Source organism: Astatotilapia calliptera, chromosome 22 (assembly GCF_964374335.1).
Source record: "Astatotilapia calliptera chromosome 22, fAstCal68.1, whole genome shotgun sequence".
Taxonomy (NCBI): domain Eukaryota; kingdom Metazoa; phylum Chordata; class Actinopteri; order Cichliformes; family Cichlidae; genus Astatotilapia; species Astatotilapia calliptera.
Window position 1 is genome coordinate 16,357,358 of NC_137442.1, and position 23,530 is coordinate 16,380,887.

The 23,530-nt window shown below is 40.3% G+C and overlaps 1 protein-coding gene across 5 annotated transcripts in view; it reads right to left on the bottom strand.

Moving 5' to 3' along the window:
• syngap1a (synaptic Ras GTPase activating protein 1a) overlaps nucleotides 1-23,530 on the bottom strand; it is a 59,273-nt gene that overhangs the window by 32,589 nt on the left and 3,154 nt on the right. For 2 of the 5 annotated variants that reach the window (XM_080296571.1, XM_080296570.1), the window contains exons 1-6: nucleotides 19,847-20,331; nucleotides 7,218-7,306; nucleotides 6,924-7,045; nucleotides 2,088-2,241; nucleotides 394-492; nucleotides 14-274 (exon numbers count right to left, since the gene is read on the bottom strand). In XM_080296571.1, the coding sequence (XP_080152697.1) occupies nucleotides 14-274; nucleotides 394-492; nucleotides 2,088-2,241; nucleotides 6,924-7,045; nucleotides 7,218-7,306; nucleotides 19,847-20,000 (879 nt within the window). In that variant the 5' untranslated portion in view covers nucleotides 20,001-20,331. Of the gene's footprint in view, nucleotides 1-13; nucleotides 275-393; nucleotides 493-2,087; nucleotides 2,242-6,923; nucleotides 7,046-7,217; nucleotides 7,307-19,846; nucleotides 20,332-23,530 lie in introns of those variants that run through there. The other 3 variants (XM_026155790.2, XM_026155791.2, XM_026155793.2) reach the window with 3 other exon arrangements.

Consider the following 23,530-nt stretch of genomic DNA (forward strand, 5'->3'; position numbering starts at 1 on the left):
ACACTTCCGTTACCTTGCGTCTTTTTTTGTCCGTTTCCTTGTAGAGGTGCAAACGAAGGCTACGAATGGTAGGCAAATTGTTAAATTCAAAATGCTCGCCCCAGAAGACGGTGTCGGTGCGGGGCTTGCTGGTGGTGCGTGCATACAGCATGTCATCCAGACACAGCTCACAATAATAGCGTTTCTTAGCTGGAAGGTCTCGCGCTTCGATGATCCACAACTTGAGGACATTATCCACCCGTCTGCTGTTATCCTGGAAGTGAAACGAGGAGTTCTGTTACTGCATTATAACAGTCCTTACTTAAAACTGTCTCATAATGTTGCAATGTAGTCGATCCTTTTCAGTGAGAGTGTAATACTAGGATGAAATATAATCTGTTCTACTGAATCTACCTTGTTGGGCTTGATAGCTCGTTGCAGGTTTTCGATCCATTTGTCTCTTTCTGAAGCTGAACGGCAGGCAAAACATTTTGTCCCTGAACTAGTCGTTACCTGTGGATAAAACATATCACTTTTTTGCGTTCATGATCAAGAAAGATTCCTTAGAAAACTATAGTTAACAATGATTTTTATTTTTGATCATCTTTAGTGTTTTTCAATTAACTTAGTTCAGCTCATAGGACTTTTTGTTGGAATCTGTAACAGTATTTGTCATCGAGAAAGGGGCAAAAAACATTGTCAAGGCCACCAGTTGGGCACCCTCTTTCACTGGTGTTCCACTGACAGCGCCATGACACCACCAGAAAGCTCAACTGCAATACCTGGCACCCCAGGTATATGCCCGTTCTGCTTTTACCCCCCATGGCAGACATTTCTTAGCCCAGTTAGTCCTTCCTCTTCTTCCAAAGCCTTTTGCTGCTTTGCTCAGTCGCCTCTGAGTGACTTGATAACTTGTTGGAAGGCCTGTCCTTGATCCCCCTCATGCTCTTCAGAAAAGTGGCTCACCTCATGGCCAGAGTTCCTCTGCATCCCACCTCTACAGGGGACACCTGAGTACGCCAGCTGTGTTGTTCTGCCTAGTTACCTCTCAGTGTTTCAGGTTTTTAGCCACATTTCTACACTAAGATTAGCCCAAAGTACATAAAAGTCTCTGCATGCGCACACACTGAGCTCTGCAACATCACAAATGGACTTTTGTGTCATTTTCTTATATTATTTTTTTTTTTACTTCTCTCTAGTAACAGTTTTATTACATAACAAACTGAAATAAAGACAACTATGTCAATCAGGTTTCACTAATTCTAATTTGGGATTTTGCAAAAACTGCCTATATTTGGCTTTTTAATACATAGCTGCACCCCCACATGGTCTTACTTGCACATTATTAGCAGCTTTATAAACATCTAGAGTGGCCAAGACCATAAGGTAAATAATATGTGTTCAGGTTCTACACGAAGGTCAGCTGCTATATGCTGATTTCAGGTTTATACGTCTATAATGAAGCAGTCTTTTCTCTGAGTACGTTCTGCTATCTAAGCTGAGGTCTAACATCTAGGCTGTCTGATTTATCCATAAACAGATGCTACATCTTACACAGTCTCCATCACTTTCTAATAGTAAAGTTAGCCCTCGTATCAAAACATATCGATTCTCCTGCAGCTGAACTGGCATGCTGTTGATGGAGAGAAAAACTTGCGCAGATCTGATCATTTCTGACTCACTAATTTGTGCTGCTCTTACATCATATATCGCATCGGGTCACTTGTGAAAAGTATTTGCTGCCCATGCTTATAGATCACTTGCAGAACCTTACACTCCATTGGCACATTTTTGCAGCCTCGAGGTACTTAGTCCAGTTAGTAAATCTGGTCCTGTGTCTTCAAATTACTTCTTTTTTTTGTGCTTTTTGGTAACTCCGAACAGACCAAACTCTATCAATTCTCAGTTTCCAATTTTATATAATTAACTCAATTATTAAAGCACTAATTCCATAAACCACTGGGTCACCTCATTTATTTTTCAAGTGAGGTGTGAAGTGGCTTTGTAGTGGCACCTGAATTGCAACATAAATACAGTGAGATAAAACAAATCCAGCAGCAGGGAGGTGAAACCACGGAGAGGGAAAAGGTTAAACAACCGCAACGCACCTCAAAGCAGTACTCTTGTCCTAAAATGCTAGAATGGACGGGTTTGATTATGGCGTCTTCATCCAAAACTAGGTCCAAAGCCTCTGCGGCACTGCTAGGAGAAAGGAGGGACTCATGGGAGTGGGATTCTTTGAAGCTCTGCATCAAGCGAGTCCTAGAGAAGAAGAGGAAGATATTGACTTACTTTCAGAATTCAGATGTGATTATGGTGGTGTTTTCACACAATATGAGTCACTGTAGCTCAAACATCCTCATGTGTCACTCCTGCAATTTCAACACAATTATTTTAGATGTGATCCTTTTATAATGAGTTTATGGAAAAAGTAAACCACACCAGATTTTCAGTTCTTGCGTTTTCAGTTTGGTGTATTGACTTTGCTCATGTGACTCATAATGTGTATTAGGAAACGGCCTATACCAGCCCAGCTCGTGGTGTCGTCTGAAAATGCAAATATACCTTTAACTAAACTACAGTAACAAAAACTGAATTTAAAGGTCGATATTACCGTCTAGTAATGTAAATTCAAGTGCTGAGAAGCAGCTCAGCAGTGTGCACTCTAGTGCAGGTATAAAAACGCAGGGAGGATTATGGCTTGATCATGGAATAACCTTTGAAGAGGGCAGCTCTGTCAAAGAACAGAAAAAGTGGTGGAACTGAACGCAGAAATGTGAAAGAAGCTGTCTTTAACAGGCAACAGAACTGGGAAAAAATGGAGCAAGGAAAGGGATTTTGTTGCTCACAGTAATGGGAAAAGGAGGAAACCTAAATATAAACTATTGTTTAACTTGCTGTGTGTGTTACCATCTCAACTAGTGAGTGGGCGCCTGTCCTTTTGGTTTAACTGTAGCTTTTCAGGCTGCAGCAAACAGAGACTGAATGAGAACCATTAAATTGATTTGCTGGCAGACAGACATTAGAGATGTAGAGGGCTATGGGCTGCTCTATAGTCACGACTGGAGGCTCAGTTTAGACTGAATGGTTAAAAATTTTATTTTTAAATTCTGTAATTAAAAATAACACTCCTCGCTTTCTAGTTAGACGAGAACTGGAATTAACGGCTGATTCCAAAGATATGGAAATAGATTACCCAAAATGTCAGTCTATTCCTATAATGTTTTCCAAAACTGGCTTTAATGAAAGAAAAAAAAGGAACATACAGTGTTTATAAAATCTTATTAAGCAAACACCTAGCTGTTCTCCTAACAAACAAAATCCTCGAAGGCTCGGTCATTAACCCTTTATATACTCCATGCAAGAAATAAGAAAAATACAGTGATTTTGAATGTTTTTGAGCTTTAGATGTTCCTGCAAGCCAAAGCAACGTTAACCAGCTAGTGAAAACTGAGATTTAGTCTTGCGATTTTTAAAGGTGTGTTCCTTTATCACCTTTTTTTCCTCTTAGATATCGTAGTATTGTGTCACTGTTTGTAGGCTTTTGACTGATAAACATTTCTTTACGGTTAAGGTTATATCGCCACATCAAGTATGTTGTTGTGGCATTTGCATTTTGATGTAGACAGGGATCTTTTAAAAAAGAATGGGGAAAAATAATGTATTTGTGAACAAACCTTGGTCAGAAAGTGATCAAGCAAATTTCTCACAATGGAAGCTTTTCAAAATTAACTTTAAAGTACGATTAGCAAAAGAATATGGGGTCTAATTGCACCAAAAGTATGACTCAGCATGTAGTGGTGCTTTGAATGCACATACTTAGCGCAGCATCAGTTACGCAGGTCACACACATTTCATTTGATAGCTGTTATTGCAGTTACTACACATCATCTGCAAGCCACTTTACAACCCACCTACATCCCAGCTTTTCTTTCATGTTGTATCTGGCCTAATCAATGTCATATCTGTAGTAACTGATGCCTGGAGTAGCAGTAACTGGTCCATGCACATTATATACCCTTATGATGATCCCAGAGCAGAATCACACTGCTATAAATATAAATTACTGCAACAGGAAGTAACAATCTTCTGACTATCCTGGTCCTGACTGAATGGATAATGATGCAGTAAAAGGAGAAGAGAAATTTAAGGCTGCATTTTAATACTGATCAGAAGACGAGTGAATCATCATGTTAAGGGAGCTGACGGTGCCATCGCAGAACGCAGGACATGGTAAACCGACTTGGCAGCAAAGGCCGAGCAGCTGCGTTGGAAAGCTAGAGTGTGAAGTTGAATGCTGTGGGTTTATTGCAAAGTCAACTTAACACTACTGAGTGAATTAAGCGTGTGTGGGCAGAACGCGGAGCAGGCTGTGAAGGCAGCTGTCTGAGGCAGCGGTGAACGGCTGTGGTTAGAGGGGAAAGGCAGATCGACCAAGGCAGACTTTAACCCCATCGCCGTTTAGCTCCCGCCACCACCTCCTCCTCCTTCACTGCTGCCCCCACAGAAACCCTCGGGTTAATGCAAAACTTGCTTTAACATCTGAACCGGCAATCTGAATTTTACAACAGAGGATTTCTACGCGCTTTGCAAAAATGACACACTGATTACTTCCAGGATCGGTCAGCCACACCTGCCCTAAATGCGTCTGTTACAGCATCTCCTGTAGTGAGGGCAAAGTGTAGTGTCAGCATTAGATTTTTACCTTCTCCCTCTCTACATCTTTGTACTTCCCATATGTGCATCGTGACTGGATTGTGTGAGGACTGCATAAAATTTTGATCACAATGCAAGCGAGAATCCATCGGGATGTGACCTCAGTTCAGAATGCAAAACAAGAAAAAGCTGCGGTGAAAGCCTCTAGAGCTGCAAGCTATTGCATCCCGACAAGAAAAATCACACTAGTGTCTCCACTGCAATGCCCAACGGATTTCAACACTACACTCATTTCAGCTCTATTTTCCTGACTTTGTGCTGATGAAAACCAGTGATTCTAATTGTATATATGAGCAGGCTTCTCATACAGACATCTCAATAAAAAATACATGAGTATGAGTACATATTTAAATAAATGTGCATCTAATTAAGCTGCTATTGTTTAATCTTTTTGTGCAGACATAAAACAAACTGAAGTAACAAACCTTTTCCGTGTTGTGATAATACAAGCCTTCACCCCCTATTTATTTTCTGTTCATCTGTAATAAATCGCAGCTCAGAGAGCATCGTTGCAATGATTGGATAGACTGCTCTTCTATTAATATCACTCAAATGAAGATCTTTCGTCACTGGCTGAAACCATCTGTGAAGGTATCGCTAAAGGCAGCGTCCTTCTTTCAACGGGGCTCTGCTTTTGTGGCTGATAAGGAGCTACAGTGGGAGCGAAGGCTGTCATGAGCTCCTCGGAGATTCATACACATTCTGCTTGAGCCACTTGAGGACAAACGTGTCCCTTTAAAAGCACAAAATAGATTTGTGATGAAAGGATTAATGCATATCTCTAATCACGGTAACACAAATCTTAATGATTGCATGTGAGCATGACATGTGAGTAATAATCCGAAGCGCAGGTACGGTTGATTTAAAGACACCGTTTAAAGAAACGCCCTAAGAGAAGAAAAGAGCATTTCAATCAGTGATAATGGATTTAATATTATCATGCATAGAGACCTATCATAGAATAGCCAAATAATGATGTCAGCATTGATGTAGCCAGTTCAGTGTTTATACACTTTTTGTCACCATTAAAGTTAAAACAGTCCCTTTTTTACCCATGTTGCCTAAGCTATATTTGGAAGCTTTAAAGCCAGCGTGCAGACCCGTTACTTTTTTCTTTTATTGATCTGTTGTCCTCCATAGGCCTTTTTCACAGCAGACATCACAGCTGGAAAAGTGCAAATACAAAAAAATGAAAATTAATAAGTGGCACACTTGAATAGAAAAGAGTCAAAGTTAATCTTACTGGAAATAACACCGACTTCTCCAGCTGTGATAAGTCAGATGTTTGCTGCAAAAAAGGTCCGTATAGATTAATCATTTACAGACGAATGGTTCTGGATGAGTGTTCGGACCAGGCGCCTGACAATAAAATGTATTTTCTGTTGGTTAGAGCTTGCTAACATTTTGGCAACTGGTCATTCATACCAGAGTAAGTAGGGCTGTAACAACAAAATCCCTGAGTTTACTGAAATGAATCAGCTTGTCAGTCGGCTTGTAACAGGCAATCTTAACTGATTGCCTCTCTACTCTACTGACATTAGCAACTCAACGAAAAGAAGGGGAAAAAAACCTCACGGCTTTCAGGAAAAAAGTTAAGAGGTTTTGCCATTGTGATGTGAAGTAGCCACTGAAATAACACACAGTGCACAAAAACAGGATTGTCAGACACCCAAGAAAGAACAGATTCTGATTGCTGATGGTTTAGCTCCCAAGCTCGGTGCATAAATGGACTGTATCCACTATCTTAGTGATGGCTATGATACAATTGAGCTCGTTATAACCAGGACGTTACTAATTCCACACCTGCTGGCGATATCTGCAGTCTAATTTTTCCAGCTTACATCAGCTAGCAGAAAACAATGTTAATGTTTACAGCCTCTGGTTCTTTATATTCAGTTGCGGTTTGTCTGTGTATCTTCTGCATACTTTAACTTCCTTCAGCATTCAAATTCATGCTCTAATCTTTTTTTTTTATCTTTTGTTTTTGTCATAAAATCAGTGAAATGGCAAAGCAGTAACTTTCCAGGTTGCCTTTTGTCTCTGGATTACAGACCATTACCATATCAAAAATTCTCTTTCAAACTGCAGCCATGGCCTCCTCTGACTTTTCATTATGAATATTGGATGAACTGTGAGCACATCGTCGCTCTGAGGTAATAATATTTAAAATCTGGAATGGAGAGCAATGGACAGATCACAAACTGGAAATATATATTATGATTACTTACCTTTCTTGGTCAGCACTACGAAACCGGGGCAAAATCATCTGTCTGAAGCTGCTGGTCCGGTCAAGTTTGGGCTGACTTTTTGCCCTCTTGATGGAACCCTTCAACCTTCGATTGAGAAAGCTCTAAAAATTAAAAAAAAAAAAAAAAAAAAAAAAAAAAAACAGGAGGAAAATAAGTTATGGTTTTACAGTGGGAAGTTTACAGAGGAGCTAGCTACCCTATGGGGTTTTCTACACAAGCATAAAGCTTACATCACATACTTGAGCGTGCATTGTATGGTTTTATTGTACTTACCGGCTGTCTGAAAGGCTGTGGGGTCGTATTGGGAGGAGTTTCCATGCTTGACTGTCTTGCAGAGGCAAAACTTGCCCTGCGAGATTGGTCTATGAAGAAAAAGTGCCAAACAAAAGCAGCAAGAATAACAGAGTTAAACAAATAAGAAATGGAAAAGACTGAAACCTTCAAAAATGCAGGAGCATAACTCGAACACAATAATTATTAAACGCTGAGACTTTGTGGGGATATCAGGGATTGAAACCAGTAAGAATTTTGTAATTTTAAACTTACATCTACTTAGTTCAAGCCATTTAAATTTATCACTTATTGTGTCTTTAAATTGGGTTGTATTTACATACACATTCAGTTCAATATTTATGTCAACCAATGTTAAGGCAACTCCAGCTAGTACAATCTGGCAGCCAGCTCTGATATAAAGAGTTGGATTATCACATTTTTACTTTTTTCCAGGCTTAAATATTTTATGTATCAACTCTGCCAAAATAGAGGAAATTTGCTAAGTGTTAAGAGATCTCAGTGGAAATTAACTGTGTTGGCAAACTACTGTACTCAAGCACGATAGTGAAATTCTGCATCAGCATGATGCCGTGAAAGCAACTAAAGGAATGATGACTTTGATCCTGTAATAATGAGAAAGAAACAAAACGCAACAAAACATCAGTAAAATCCTGCATAATGCTTGAATCAATCAAGCAGTTATGATTTTAATGATTTTTTTTGTCCTTTCTTAAAACTAATTTTTATTCTTTTATTGTTACATTTTGTTTCATTCTCTCTGAGGTCACAATACAGTTAGTTTTCCATTAGTTAGAAATGTTTTACTGCTTTCACAACAAACTTCCTACTCATAGCTTGCGTCATTACCTTGCAGCTGCCACTTCAGTCCCATCAAGAAAGGAAAACATCATCAGAAAACACTGACAGAACACACATTATTAGCAGGCCAGATACCAGCACAGAGAAGTTCAAGCTGAAGAACACCAGCAACAAGAACATACATCTACAGCCCCCCGAGAAAAACACAAAAAACAACACAGTGTCTGAAAAAAACTGCATGCCCAAACAGATATTCGTCATCAGAAGGGAAAACTTTTTATATCTAATGCCAGTGGAAAATGACGCAAAAAAAGAAAAAGAAACCCTGATGTGAGAACTATATTCGGAGGAAGACCCACACTCTGATGAGTCATCTTGAAACCCATGGTCTTGGTTTGACTTTAGGCTAGTAGCAACTGAGTAAACATGGTGATGGATCTATCTTTGAGACTTTCTCTGCACGAGTGTGTGTGTGTGTGTGTGTGTCTATGTGGTGACCTGGAAGGCAATTCCAGCGCAGAGGAGCGTGAGGGTCACAGAGTACGAATATATCCATCCCACATTATCCCCATCTTTGAATATGAACGACAGAAATCTAAGAGAGGTATTCATTAACTGTTCAAGTTCCTCAAACACCAAGTTAAAATAGTAACTGTGGGAAAAACTGGAACACTGATCTCACGATAACACTCACATAACACAGAATCAATAACCAGTTTGTTGGATTTCATCAGACCGCAAGGCCAAAATGTTTCTGTGTTTGCTGACACGGTCAGATTAAACTGGTTAAATTAAGATGCGTCAACTTTTTCCTTTACTTATGTCCAACTAATACCAGTTTACCATTAGGACTATATGGAGCTATATGATATTGGTTTTAGCACCACAAATAAATGCACTCTCTCCAGAGATTATAATTAATGATATAACACCTTACCACCCACCATAAAATGTGATGCAGCATTAAAAAAAAAAAAAAAAAGCCAGTCAAGGACACAGATCGAGAATCCCAGCTGTGCACAAAAACAGCCAAGCAATGAGGCAATGAAGAACAACCAGACTTTCCAATATTTCCTCTATTTGCTCTTTCTTTTACTGACTGCAGAATCTCAATCAAATTACATCTAGCTAACCTAGCTAGTACCTAGCTGTTCCTGTAACACATTTTCTATAGTTAACATGATAATGTCACCATCTTTAATTCCATTGGCCACTGTAATCATACATAGAAAATCTAATGTCTTGACTGCCCTATCTGTAAGTAAATATCAGGCAATGGCCTATAACTGTTTAGCTTTAGCTAAAAGAAATAAAACAAGGTCGCTCTAGTCTAAGGTTACAGGCCATAGCTAGCAAATACTCTGGAACATAAACATCAATAGAAACCACAACATTCAGTTTTTAAAATGTAAACAAATTACTTAATCTATATTTTGTTAATCTGATCCCAAATGTACCTTCGCCAACTTCGCTAACATCTTCAAAGCTATTTTAAGGCAGAATAAAGCTAGCATGTTTCCCTCTCTCTGAGTCAAGCAGATGCTAATCACCACCTGGCTATTGCAACAATCACATCATACATATGTAGGGTTGCCAACCGTCCCTTAAAAAACGGAATCGTCCCGTATTTAGAAACAAAAGTACACGTCCCGTATTGAGCTAATAAGGGACGCACTTTGTCCCGTAATACAGTGAGAATCAAAAGTAGTCTATAAATGTTAATGGAATTAACGCTTTGTTTGAAAACATAATTCCCAGCCCCTCTCCTGCTTTGTGACCAATGAGCTGACAGCACACTTATGACAATTCGAGTATGACAATTCAGATTATCTCATTGGTCGAGGAAAGGTCGCTTGCGGAGAAAATACCGGAAGACAACAGATGACCACAACAACAAGCATGGCCAACAGGGAAACAAACGCCGACACTGCGGTGCAAGTCTCGGATGACAGTACACCTAAAGCTGGGCAGACACTGCGATTTTTTTCAGTCACGTTATTCAGCTCCTGCTCAAACTGCACGATTGACTCGCAGGGTTAGAAGTTTGCAGGTCACGATGCAGGTCTCACACTATACGGCCCGATGCTCTGATGCGACCTGAGTGCTCACACTGTGCCAACATAACATGAAGGTTATAACAGAAAATCTGTCGCTCGCTCTCTCTGTCTTTCCCTCACACAGACACACCACCACCATCAACTTTGCTAAATTGCTAATGAAAAACATGATCAGGCAGCTGTGATTGAGCAGCAGTGTAAATCCAACTATTTTCACGGTTGTTGTGGTCGTGATAATTTTGTGATGCCACATCGAAAAGGCTCGGATGAGCTTTCCAAAGTTCTACAAGTGCCTCCATCACTTGTGTCCAGATCACACGCTGCACAGCCGTGCTGCGCCGTCTTTTTCGCCGATGTTTACGTGTTTGCGCATGAGCAGTGTGAGCGGCTGTGGTGACACCCTCACGAGCGATTGATGATCGGGAGCTGGTCGTGAGGTGTTAATCGCTTCTCGTTACCCCACGTATACTACACGATGCACGATGAAGGCCAAAATCGGGCCGATCACCAAATCGGTCGCACGACTCAAAAATCGGCTCAAAATGGGCCAAAAATCGCACAGTGTAAGCCCAGCGTTAGAGCAGCAATGTTTGTTCCCCTCAGAGAAAGAAAAGAAAAAAGGCTGCAAAAGTACAGGGAGGACTGGGAAAAGGAAAACACCTGGCTGGGAAAGTGCACGATAACACCTATAAAGCGCACTGCACTGTGTGCCGGCGCACTTTTTCCATAGGCATGCTTCTAGTGGTGGGCACAAGAAGAACATGAGGGGCGTGAAAGCTCGGGGAACCCTTAACCAATTTTTTGTCCACCAGGCCACGGCAGAAGCAGATATGGTATGTAAACACTGGTTTGTTGTTTAAACCCTCTGGTTAAGGTTAATATGGGCATGTGCGGTGAATATCAGCGCTATGTGGCCAGAAGTGTGATAATATCATTTATTTTGTGTAATAAACAACTGCAAGGATGGATGATTACAACAAATAGATGAATAATACATAAAAGTAATACATAGATGAATAATGATGATGAGTTAAGGTGCGTAATCATGGGAACAAGCGGGTTTACAAACAGGAGCAGCTGATTAGCATTAGAAAAGCTGAAATAATACCTCAACTGAAGCCAATTGTACTAAATGCACTATATGTGCAATGTTACAAGAATATTTTTCGTTCTATTGCTTTCTATTAATTTATATAATTTTAAGTTAAGCAGGACAGAGTTCTTTTAAAGAAAGATTTACTTATATTCTCAAAAGTTAAGCATGACAGGCTTCTGTTTAAGAAAGAGACCTGTTTTACTGTGTTAATGTTGTCATTTTGAGCTAAAAATAAATGGCTAAATGATCATTTGTTTCCCATATGGTCATATCACAAAGAATATGCATCTGCTTAAATCAAATTCAAGTCAAATGGTTAAAAAATAATTTCACACACACAAAAAAAGAGCTACCACACTGGGAAGGGTGAAGACAACTGGGTTGCCCGGCCCTGGCCACGAGGTGTCCCTTATTTATTTTTCAGGGAGTTGGCAACCCTATACATATGATATCACTTTATATATATATAGTCTTCAGATAATAGGCTGCTTGTGTACCTTTATGTGCAAACCTATGGGAGCACAATCTATATTTAGCCTTTCCTCATGTCCCCAAGAATGAAGGTTTTTCTTAAAAAAAGTTTTATTTTTTAAAAAGCAATCACATTTTCAGCTACACACTGTTCAGCCTTTCACAAGTGGGAATGTGCCATGTCAAAAGCTACAATACGGCCCGCAAGTGAGCCCAGGTTGTGCAATACGGTCATATTCCCTTTTATATGCATGCATTCTTTTAAGCTAGCTTCAGAGCGTCCATATGTTTCACAGCACATAAGGAAACGTGATCGTGTTTCATGTTCACAGTCGCTCTGCTGTTCTATTTTTGTCTCTGATTGATCTGCTGGAGCATTTTATTTATTTATTTATTTTTCCTTTAGAAGTTACCCATTACCCACGGGAGCCCTTTTTTCTTCCCTTTGCAATGCAGAATCAAGACACTGTCATCCTATGATTTCCTCACTCCCAAAGCCTCTAAATAGGCGACTCTCCAGGTTCTATTCTGAATCCCAGCTAATTGTTTGGTATCCATGGAAACAACTCCAAGGGCTCCTACTTGAACTGCAGAAGATACGGGCACACAACTGCACAGTAAAGATGATGAAACACACCAACACGCAGCACAACGCATCTGTTTCTCCCGACAGACGCGTGAGAAAAATGCTCAGACCTGTCGGCCCGACCACGAGGGATGGGCGGGAGCGGAAATCTTCCTCGATCGTTGTGGGGCTGAATCCCAACTCTGCCTCGTGTCTCAGCGCGAGAGCAAATGGATCAAATGACCAAGCAGACAAATATTTAGGTTGTATTTTCACCTGCCACTGAGAAAGTCACTTGCAGCATGCAGTGATCTAAGGAAACGTGACATATCAGAACACATGGATACGTTCGCATCGGCTATTCTGAATGTAAATTGCTGTCAGGACTGAGTGCGTGGGTGGCAACAGCCTCTAGCTAACTGTGATACAGAGAGAGAAAACAGAAAGAGGAAGACTGTGAGTGGGTGTTGGAGAAACATACTCAACCTTTAGCATGTATATCTCTATTAATACATATCTGGAAACTTTGCTTTTATAGAATCATTTGAATAAAATCATTTTCAGGTAATAATCCCCCCCCATCCTCAATCAGGTGCGAAAGCTGATGTATATAATAATGAGTTATCCTTGAAACTGACTGATCACGACAGCAATTTAACAATTATGATTTTTCTGCAGATGTCTACAAAAAAAAAAAAAAAAGATCAAAACTCTGTTGATTCCAGAAAACACACTTGTGAAATCTACAAAAAACACTAATAACCCACCAGTTCACCAAATCTACCAAATAAGCATTAGCTGAACCAATGATGCCGTCACAACAGGCAACCTCACTAATCCTGCGTCTCATGCCACCTTACATAATAGGACACTTCAAAAAACACTGGACCGTAGCATTACTGGTGCTCAACAAGACTGAGGGGCTGCAGCCATGCCAGAGCCTCTAATTCTCCACAGAAGGTGATTTGAGGTAAACACTAACATTAGCACGCTTTCACTCATAATGACAATGCTATCTTGTCAGATGTTTGCATCCTAGGATGATAATATTAGCTATAATGAGAACTCTAATTAGACACTAGACAACTGTTTTCCCCTCACTTAATCTGTTTTCTTGCTTTTAGCCTAAATAGAGGATGGGATACACACAGACACACACACAACTTACTCGCTGCTAATTAGAGCTAACTCCAATATACAGTGAAGCTCATTAGTTTTAAAGGTATTTGATCATAAACCTTTCTATTTCTGATGATGATACCTGCATGAAAAGTTAGGGGACTGTCAGAGTTTAGTAGTCACTTCCCTTAGATGAAGAAAAAAGAAAATTCAGAGGATCACCAAAGGCAGCTGCATGAATTACAGTCTGTGGAGCTCAAATCTTCACAGCAATCAGTGTAATGAGAGGCATAGTGCTAGCATGTTAGCTGAAGGCTGGTATCAGATCTGCAGGTACCCTGAGATGAGGTATTCAATCAGTATCAAGCAAAAAACTGAGTCTTTACCTAAAATAATACCATAATTAGTTCTTGGATTTTGGCTGTAATCAAACAAAAAAAGAAAAAAAAAGACAGTCCTAAGACTCAACGTGAGCAGGTTTTCACACATATTATAAAAGCTGTTAATAGCCCCTCGCAGTTTTATTCGCTCATAATGTTATTTTAGAGTTTGTGTCTCTGAAGCGCACAACTATGACTCAAAAAGAAATAAATAAACAAGTAAAAGTATGGCTCAAATTCCCACAGACCATAGCAGAGGAAAATGTAGGTTTCAGGGTTATTTAGTCGAATGTAAACACAATGCAGAAAACATATTGTGCTCGATTTATGTAGGTTAAATAAAGTCAATAGGTTTATAAAACGGCGTCCTCTTTGTTATAAAAGTTTTTAAAAATCAGTTTAAGACAATTAAAGTGCTTTTACTTTTAACACCTTTCCATAGTTTCTCCCTCTGACATAGTACAGTACATAATCGCTTCTGTTTGTTTGTTTGTTAGCAGTCCCCGCAATTTTTTAACTTCACAACAATATACCAGGTCTTAGGGGACACAAGTACCTAGGTTGGCTAAGCTTGACCTTCATTGTTAGCACCCAATGAAGGTCACCTTGAAAAAAAGCATTTCTTGAAACCATATCAAGTAATATGTCATATGGAAGGGCTTGGAGAGAGCTGTGCAACACACTTTTTATTTTTTCAATATGACGCCCTACATCGTCACAATATCAGCATAACAGGCCACGGTGAGCATGCTGTAATAAAAACATAAAATAGTATAGCTCTTGGCCTTCAGGGAGAGTTGCTCTCTCTCTCTTGTTACTGCATCTCTATTTTCAAGCAGGATAAAAATCCACATTCATGCTGCTATGTTAGACGGCCTTTGAGGCCTACGTCTTTCCACGATGTCGGCGTCCGGTTTGTCCCGGAGTGACAGTGTTTCCAGTTCACACGCACCAAATCTCGTTATGTGTGGTCTGAAGCATATGACAACAAGGAGGCTCCGGTGACTCACAGACCAGGCCTGCTGGGGCAGATGTTGTTTTCATGTCATATGGAAGTCTCCGTAATTGCCATATTCCAACGAGTAAATACTGCCATGTCAACAACCAACCCGTGATTATGCCATGGGAAGTTGCTCTTTTTATGACAGCTCCGAGTACCCATAAAGTAAGACAAACTGTCAAGGTAGCGGCAGTTAATCCTACCCTAATGGTAATGTAACAATAGGCTCAGCAAACTATGGATTAAGATTTCATCACTGTCTATTCGGGCTGCACGATTAATCGTTAGAAAATCGCGATCTCGATTCATACTTATGTGCGATCTCATTTCCAAATGACAACGATTTAAAAAAAAGACGACGACAACGATTGCACCGCATTTTGATCCGGGACGTAATCTGCATGAAAACAAGCGCTCACTCTTCCTGCTTGACAAATGACAAGGGCGGAGCCTTATACCACGTGATACAGAAGCTGTGCCGTGTGATGCTAAAATTGGCAGGAAAAAACAACGGAGAGCACGTCAGGGATGACGAGAAAGTGACAGGAGAAAATCCATCCCGGTCAACCACCCAAACATCAATAACGGGAACCTTATACAGCGCTTCCCTATACACGTCGAACTCCCGCAGGCACAAAGAAATTACGGAGGCTATTACTTATCACCTGACCAAAGATATGGCTCCCATCAACACTGTGCAAAAAGAGGGATTTAGGAAAATGATCAATACCCTAGACAAACGCTACACAGTGCCGTCCCACAACTATTTTTCTATTGTTGCACTACCTGCTCTATACACGCAGCGTCAAGCAACGGTGGACACGGAATTTCAAGCAGTACAACATTTTGCGGCAACCACAAAACGTGAGACATTTGTTGTTTTTATGTTTATTTATTGTTTTTATGTTCAGTCTCAACTGTTACGAAGTTGATGTGCAGTTAATAAGTGCAACAAATATTTATACTGGAAAAGAAAATCGTGAGAGAATCGTGATCTCAATTCTAAGCCAAAAAAAATCGTGATTCTCATTTTATGCAAAATCGTGCAGCCCTACTGGATATTAAGTTCAAGTGAATAGAAGTTTTGTACATTTAATAACTTATAATAACCAAATATATGTTTTACAATGTCTGACAGTTAACCCTTTAGACAGGTCATGACTTTCACTATCATAAGCTCTGAAATGGTTTAGATTGTCTATAATATGATACACAACTTCATAATTCAGTGAAACAGCTGGCTGGTATTTTATTACAGGGTGAGCATGCTGATTGGCTGAGGTCTTTCTGTGTGGCATTTCTATGTTCTCCCTGCGCCTGTGTGGGTGCCTCCTCCCTAAGACGTGCATGACAGGTGAACTTGTGAATCTGTACTGGCCGTAGGTGGGGATGTGAGAGCGTGCGCTTGCCTGTCATTCTGAGTTAGCCCTTCATGAAGTATCCTGGCTCTATGACAGCTGGGACAGGCTCCAAGGAAGAAACAGTCTGGATGTCGTTGCATGTCCCGTACATTTATATGCATATTGGATTTTCCAGCTACATCAGTGATAACCTTTAATCCAGGTTACAGTGAGATTTGCACATATACAAGCATATTCAGTACAGTGCATAAGTCTTGAGCCATCCCTCATTTCTTTACATTTTAACTTTCTCGTAGTTTTTTTAAAGTTTCTCTTTTGACACCTGACCATTTTCAGATTAATTATTTTTTTGTTGGCGTTTAGAAGGCATCTGACTCAAGAAATGAACCAGTGTTGTGTTGAAACAAACTTAAAAGAACCTATTTTAAATTGTATCTTTACGCACTTTGTTACAATTAGCCTTTTTTTTTCTTTTTAAACACGTCTTAGGCGAATATAAGAAAAATGTCAAGTTTGACAAGCATCAATTTTCACCAACAAGGTGATTCTCAGAGAGCCATTATCTGAAAACTTGGTGTGTGTCAGAATGGTGTGCAGTGTGTCCATAAATCAATTCAGATAACTGGACAAAGAGGACAAAAGAAGAACTGTCAGGCCTAAAAAAAAAAAAAAAAAAAAAAACCCTAATCTTTAGCAGATCTGAGACATAGATCTGGACCTTCCAATTGAGCCATGTACTGTTCACCGAAGCCTCATCAGACATGGTCTCAGTGAAACGATGGCTGTGAAGAATCCATTCTTAAAGAAGGGAAACCAGGAAAAAAGGCTGAGGTGTGCCAAATTTGACAGCAACTGGACTGAAAATCCACGAGAACAGGTCTGATGGAGTGGTTCAAATCTACATCAATACAAACAGAAGAGCTCAGAAAAGGCGCAACAATGAGTGTCTACAGTCCTGTGTAAAAAGGTGGAGGCTCTGTCATGGTTTGGGACTGCATTTAAGCCAGCGGTGTTGGGGATCTTATTAAAATTGATGGCACCCAAAAAAGTGCTGTCAGATTTTGATCCAACATGCAGATCAAAATCTCCCCAGAGCCTGAACCTCAGGATTATTGAAGCAGTGTGGGACCATCTTGATTAAGAACAGAACAAAAGTTCTTTATACCACAACGCTTAGAAATTTGTTACGAAAGATTTTAGAGATGTTTTTAAAAATAAACTTTTTAAAAAGTGTATTCAAATGTTCAACTGGTGAAATGCATCTCCCTCTACATCACAGTTTAGGGCAAGGGTTTGTGATTCTAGTGAGAAAACAACATTCTAATACAATTATGTCGATTTTTTTTGTTTAAACTAGTAAACTGGTCAAATATAAACTAAAAAGGATTAAAATCACATTTGAAACATGCAGCCTCATTAAAGTGTGTAATTTAAGAACGAGTCAAAGTGTTGATGTATCTGAGATTCTCTCTGCGCCCGTATGATGAAAGTAAACGCAACTTTGTTCATGATGGCAGAAAAACTTCACTTTGTTTTTTTTAATCACTTCATTACACTCTTGTTTCAAGTGTCAGACTATAGTGTTTAATCCAGTAGTATTTATGGCTTTTTCCAGAAAAAATAGGCAACTGAATAGGCCATGGGCATAAAGGCATTCACTATAATCTATAAGAAGAAATAGAGAAATATAAGAAAACTGCTTGCACGGCTCATTAACACAAGAAGCAAGTGAGAAATGTATTTTAATGTATTTTAATTTATTTTGTGTTCATTTGTATGAACTGACTCTTCAGAGCCAGAGTTTAACATCTAAACGCCAAGTACGACCCATGGTTCATCCACCATTGTGAATTCGAGCAGCGTCACAGGTGCTGAAAAGCAAACGCAGACGGTGTAATGAGTGTAGAAAGTTAAGGCCATTCATTTACAGCAAGCTGTCCAAACAATCATCCTGCATGACTGACAGAAGCAAAACCTCGCAGCATCAACTCCGTGGCTCTTTGACAGCCCGGCAGCCTTGCCCCAGGAGGTTTGACACGGTTTAAGTGTGAGCAGTGATTTACCAAACACAGAATGACACGGGAGATGGCGAGCGCAGAGAGGTATAAACTGCTGGCATTTAGAGAATCAGATAAAGTATAAAGTCCTGAAGTGCCCGCTGCATTTAAATTTGAAGTGAGAAAACATTAGGGCTGTTTAGGAGACTTAAAAACCCTTTCGAGCGAGGACCCAAAGATGACGGTCTTACTAGCTCGGTTTCATGAGCCCAGCACATACACCCAAAAGACCGAGATGCTTTAAATTCAACACGCCTCACAAAAATGTGGACAGCTGGCTTTATTCTAAGTAGAAAAGCGACACCTCTGACTCTTCGGAGCCACTCTGCTTCTAAGTTTAGAAGCAGCACTGTAATCAAGGAGAAGTAAAACGCACAGAAGAGCTGCAGGATGAGAGAGGAGAGGTGGGTGGAGGGGTTGAGGAAGCAGGGGCAGTATGGGAGCGAGGGAGCCACGGGGAAGAACCTGCGATCGGCTTGAAAACTGGCAGATATTTCTGGAGAAACACTGAGTATTCTGCAGTGTAACCGCTACTTCTGAAGGCCAAGACAGTACTGTATAAAAATGGCCTCTGAGCGGAGGAAGACACAAGAACAGTAACCCGAATAAACAATCTAAAGTTGCTCTCCATCACGTGTGTGTTTTCTGTCTCTCTCCTGCCTTGTTCCTCCCTCTGTGTGTGTGTGTGTGTGTGTGTGTGTGTGTGTGTGTGTGTGTGTGTGTGTGTGTGTGTGTGTGTGTGTGTGTGTGTGTGTGTACACGTACTAGCCAGGGGAAGTGTGGCCTAGTTACCATAGGAACATGTTCGCAGCTTGTGCACTGCTCTCTATCCAACTACCTCCGTTTTTGCTAATGTATTTAGAAGCTCTAATGCTATGCTTGTAGATGAGCAGATCCAAATTAAAGAGCTGAGAACGAAGATCAAGAAGCAATGTGGATACCGCTCTTGATATCGACCCCGCTAAGATATTATATTATTTCGTGAAAGCACACATCAAAAATGAGGCGATTCTCAAAAACCATCCCCCCTACAGTCGCCTCTGACCGCCCCTTGTTTGTTTTGTTTCTAACATGTTTTTTTGTAGGCCTTAATGTCGAAAGCAAAGACAACAGCTTTACACACTGCGCCGACTAATAAAATGATTTCTCTCCCCGTCCCTGAAGGGAAAAGAAATGACTGCTTTCATCTGGGGAGGTAAAGGGAGCACAGTGAGGAGGAAGGAGGAATGAATCAAAGCCGAGTAAAAAGGCAAATGGCGCTATCAAACCTAGAGGATGTCAAAATAAAACTCGGAGCGCGGCTCTGACGGTGAGTGACGCTCCAGTGGAGGATCGAGTGGTTTAAAAAAATAAAAAATGAAATCATCAATGTGCTGAGGTACTTTTGTAAATCTTTATAATGCTGAAAAGGATTGGGAAACCATGGCAGAGGAGGGAAAAGGAAAAAAAAAAAAGCAGGGCGGCATATCTGAGGCTAGTGCATGTTAAACCCTTCATTAACCACTAGCAACAGCAGTGTTGATGCATTTCAGAAAGAACAGAAGACTAAGGGGGAGGAGGGGGGACATAGAAAAACATATATAACAGATAAAAACCTTACTGGACCATGACAGACTGGAGAAGAGGCTAAGAAATGACAATACGCAAAGCTGACGACGGAGAAAAAAAGGAGACTTTGACTGGGTCTCGGCTAAACTGACTCACTTGGGGTTAAAACTCCAGGTCCACCACCACAGCAAGCCTCCGCTTGACCAACCAACCCAAACTGACTCTGATGGGGCAGCCACGTCTTTGAAGATGTGTCCATGCAGCTATATGGCACAGACACAAGTAGAGTTTTCCCTTTAGTTTTTGACATCAGTGAACTAACAATCCCCCAACCCCCAAAAACACAACAATGACAAAAAGTTTTAAAAACAACCAGAGGAAAAAACGTGAACCTGTTATTGTGCCTGAAAATAACGGTAAAGCAACATTAATAGAGAGAATGTGTCAAACTGTACAAATCAAATGAAAGAGAAATGTAATTTTATAGATAGTAGTAAACAGCGCTGAACGTGGAGTTGAAATGACTTTTTACTGTGCAGTAGGTGGAATCGTTCTTCATCTGCATGGTATGAATGTCTTTGAGGTTTCTGTTGATAAAATGTTGCTGTAGACAAACAGCAGCGGGAAATTATCTTTCAGGAAAAAAAGAAAAGAAACAGATGTTTAGCTGTATGACTCAAATGCAGTAATATGAGAGGTACCATCTGGGGCTGCTGTGGAGCATGCGAACACACAAACTTGTCCATGTCATTAAAAAGATAGCAGTTTTTGGGCTGCAAAGCACGGCATGAGCTTCTTCTTCATCCACCCCATCAGATCTGCCCTTTTTTTTTAGATCTGCTAGCTAAATGTCACGATGCTGCAGAGCCACAAGCAGCTTCCATGATTAATTGATAAGCGTTCCTACAGACATGGATCCCCTCCAGGTGTGGTGGAAGAAGTATAAAAAATATCCTGCTTTGAATGATGATTTGTTTGTGATATGATTTCTCCAACAAAAAGTTCAATTTCCTGCTTTTAAATTCCCTAAAAGGACATTTACGGTAGCTGCCTCTTAAAAAAAAATCAAGTATCAATGAATATGCTAATGTGCTTTTTTGTTTTGTTTAAAAGGTTAAAAAATACTTGATATTACACATCATATTTTCAGTATTTAACAAATGAAGGCTTCAGATTTTCGCATTATACTCAATTTAAGATGCTTACCGGAGCAGGGTTGACCTCCAAATTACACAGAGAAAGAAGCTTAAACACACAATTTTAGCCGAACCCACCTTAAGCAGATGGATGTGAAAGAAAAAAAGCCCTGAAGCTACACTTTTCTGTACAGTGACAGTTTGTCATCCAAGAGATTAAAAAAAAAAAAAGTGAGTGGATGGGGTTAGCACACTTTTTTTTAATTTTTTTTTTAAATTCCTGGTTCTTAAAATAAAACTCACATTACAGGTGAGATTTTTGCAGTCATTTTGAAAGCTTTAAATAAATATTCTATGACATCAGGAGAGTCCTAATCAGGGCATCTGACTGATTCGTAAAATACAGCTGTATGAGATGCTAACAAGGGAGACTACCCACAGAAATCTGAGGTGGGTTATGGCTTTAGTCACACTAGAGCAAAAACAGAATGGCAACCAAAAATAAATCTCTGGTTCTTTAGTGATTGCGTTGCATTTTTTCTACATTCGGCACCCAGTTGCATGCAGTTGCAGTTACTAACGGACCACCGTGCAACAACCTCGATCCCTGGGTGACCACGTTGGATTGCAAGGTGAGGCAACCTGTTTCTGAATAATTTTGATCTGACTGCAATCACTCTCAGATTGTCAAACGTTTGCAGATAATCACCGTTTAATCTATAAGCACAGACCTTTCTCACTCACTGTGTTTATACACCTCTCTGCATTTAATTATCAGTTATTATTGATCTCTGGCTCTCTTCCACAGCATGTCCTCACCGCCAACCGGTCGCAGCAGATGGCCGCCGCTCCCTGAACCTGGTTCTGCTGGAGCTTTCTTCTTGTTAAAAAGGAGTTTTTCCTTCCCACTGTCGCCAAAGCGCTTGTTTATAGGGGATCATATGATTGTTGGGGTTCTCTATGTTTTCTCTGTACTATTTATAGGGTCTACCACACAATATAAAACACTTTAAGGCAACTGCTGTTGTGATTTGGCGCTATATAAATAAAAATGACTTGAATAGATTGGCAATGTGTTGCAATCAATGTGAGTCAGTGTGAGCCGATGAGCATCTGTGCAATAGGGGACAAAACTGGTTGCCAGCTGATTGTTTTTATATAGGAATATATCCAGAACACAATGTTGCTGAGCACCTGTGTCAGTTCACAGCTACTTTATGTGTTTCTACATGAATTTCTACATGTCTGTTTCAAATCTTCACCAAGTTAATTACCCCATTATCACAAACAGATTGCATTTAATTGCCAACTTGACCTCATTCAACTGCAAATTGAAAGCAGACTGAGTCCATCTCATTGCTATTTCCTTCCCACCCTTGATGTAACAAAGTCACTTTGAAGACTGGTCGCAGACTGGTCAACGTCTTCAGAGCAACCATTGCAAAGGCAACAATATTGCAGGCGATTGCACACGGTTGCAATAAGTTGTCGTGTCGCAGTTTCCAACTACTGTTTCCCCTAGTGTGACTATAGCATGCCTCCAGTGGCTGTAAGAGAAGAGATTAAGAGGAGAAAAATGTGGGGACAGAGTTGAGGGGCAGCTCTGCGAGAGCAAACTGATGAGTATTATAAGGTATTACGTTGTCAGACTGTGTTAAGTTGGAGGAGAGGCTCAGGATAGGAAAGAATTACCAGAACTACAAAAATATCTCCACTTTTTTCTGTTAGCTGGCTGAAAAAAAGAAGAGGATGAGAAATAAATCCATGGCCTGAGGCAAAAGAAAACAATTTGAGAAAATTGCAGGACAGGATCTCATTGACAAGACTCCCAACTTTTTTTTTTTTTTTTCAGAGAACATTCAGCTAGACTGTCAAAGCCTTGCTGTCCTTGGCAGCAAGAAGAAGCCCCCTCTGTGCATTGTATTGAAGATGGCTGAAGAACTGCAGAATTACGACGGAAACTTGGTACTGGAGCAGAATCAGCTCTTTGCCGGCTGCCGGGCTCCCAGCTGACAACTGTGACAGAGTGGCAAGGAGTCCAGATTCTCAACAGTTCATGAGAAATTGAGAAAGATTAATAGACGTCCGTGAGTCACGCCTTTCTATTTCAGCTAAACTAACAAAATAATTTCTGGAGGAGATGTAGGAGATAGGCGTTTCTTATGAAGATACCCATTTCATATGGAGGAGGATGAGGAAATCCTGCGAGGGACAATGAGTCAGACTGAGCCAAACTTATCTTGTTCCATCAAGTGTGCAGCCTTAGACATTTCATTAACTGAAGCACTGCTGTCTCCACTACAGTATGCTTTTTGGTTAGGATGGGGAACGGTTTAAAAAGAGCCTACTGAGTGCAGAGACGGTGTGACATAATGGACCATGAAGATGGTGGTCATTCACTGTCCCAACATCAATCCGTTGCCAGTAGAGATGGAGGAATACCAGCAATAAATGAAATCACTCATGCGTAGTTTGGCAAATCATCTATTGCTCCCAACTACACATACTGAACCCAGTACAAAGTCCAGTGAAACTGGGACACTTGCTGGCAAAAGCCATTTTGGCCTAATAATAGATATTCACTAACACCAGTGCTGTTATGTAACGAAACGAAACCTTGCCAAAGTTCTTGTTGTCATAGTAAACTGACTACCTGACAGGGCTAAAATAACCCAGTTAAATGATTTTGTTTTTTTCTATCTTT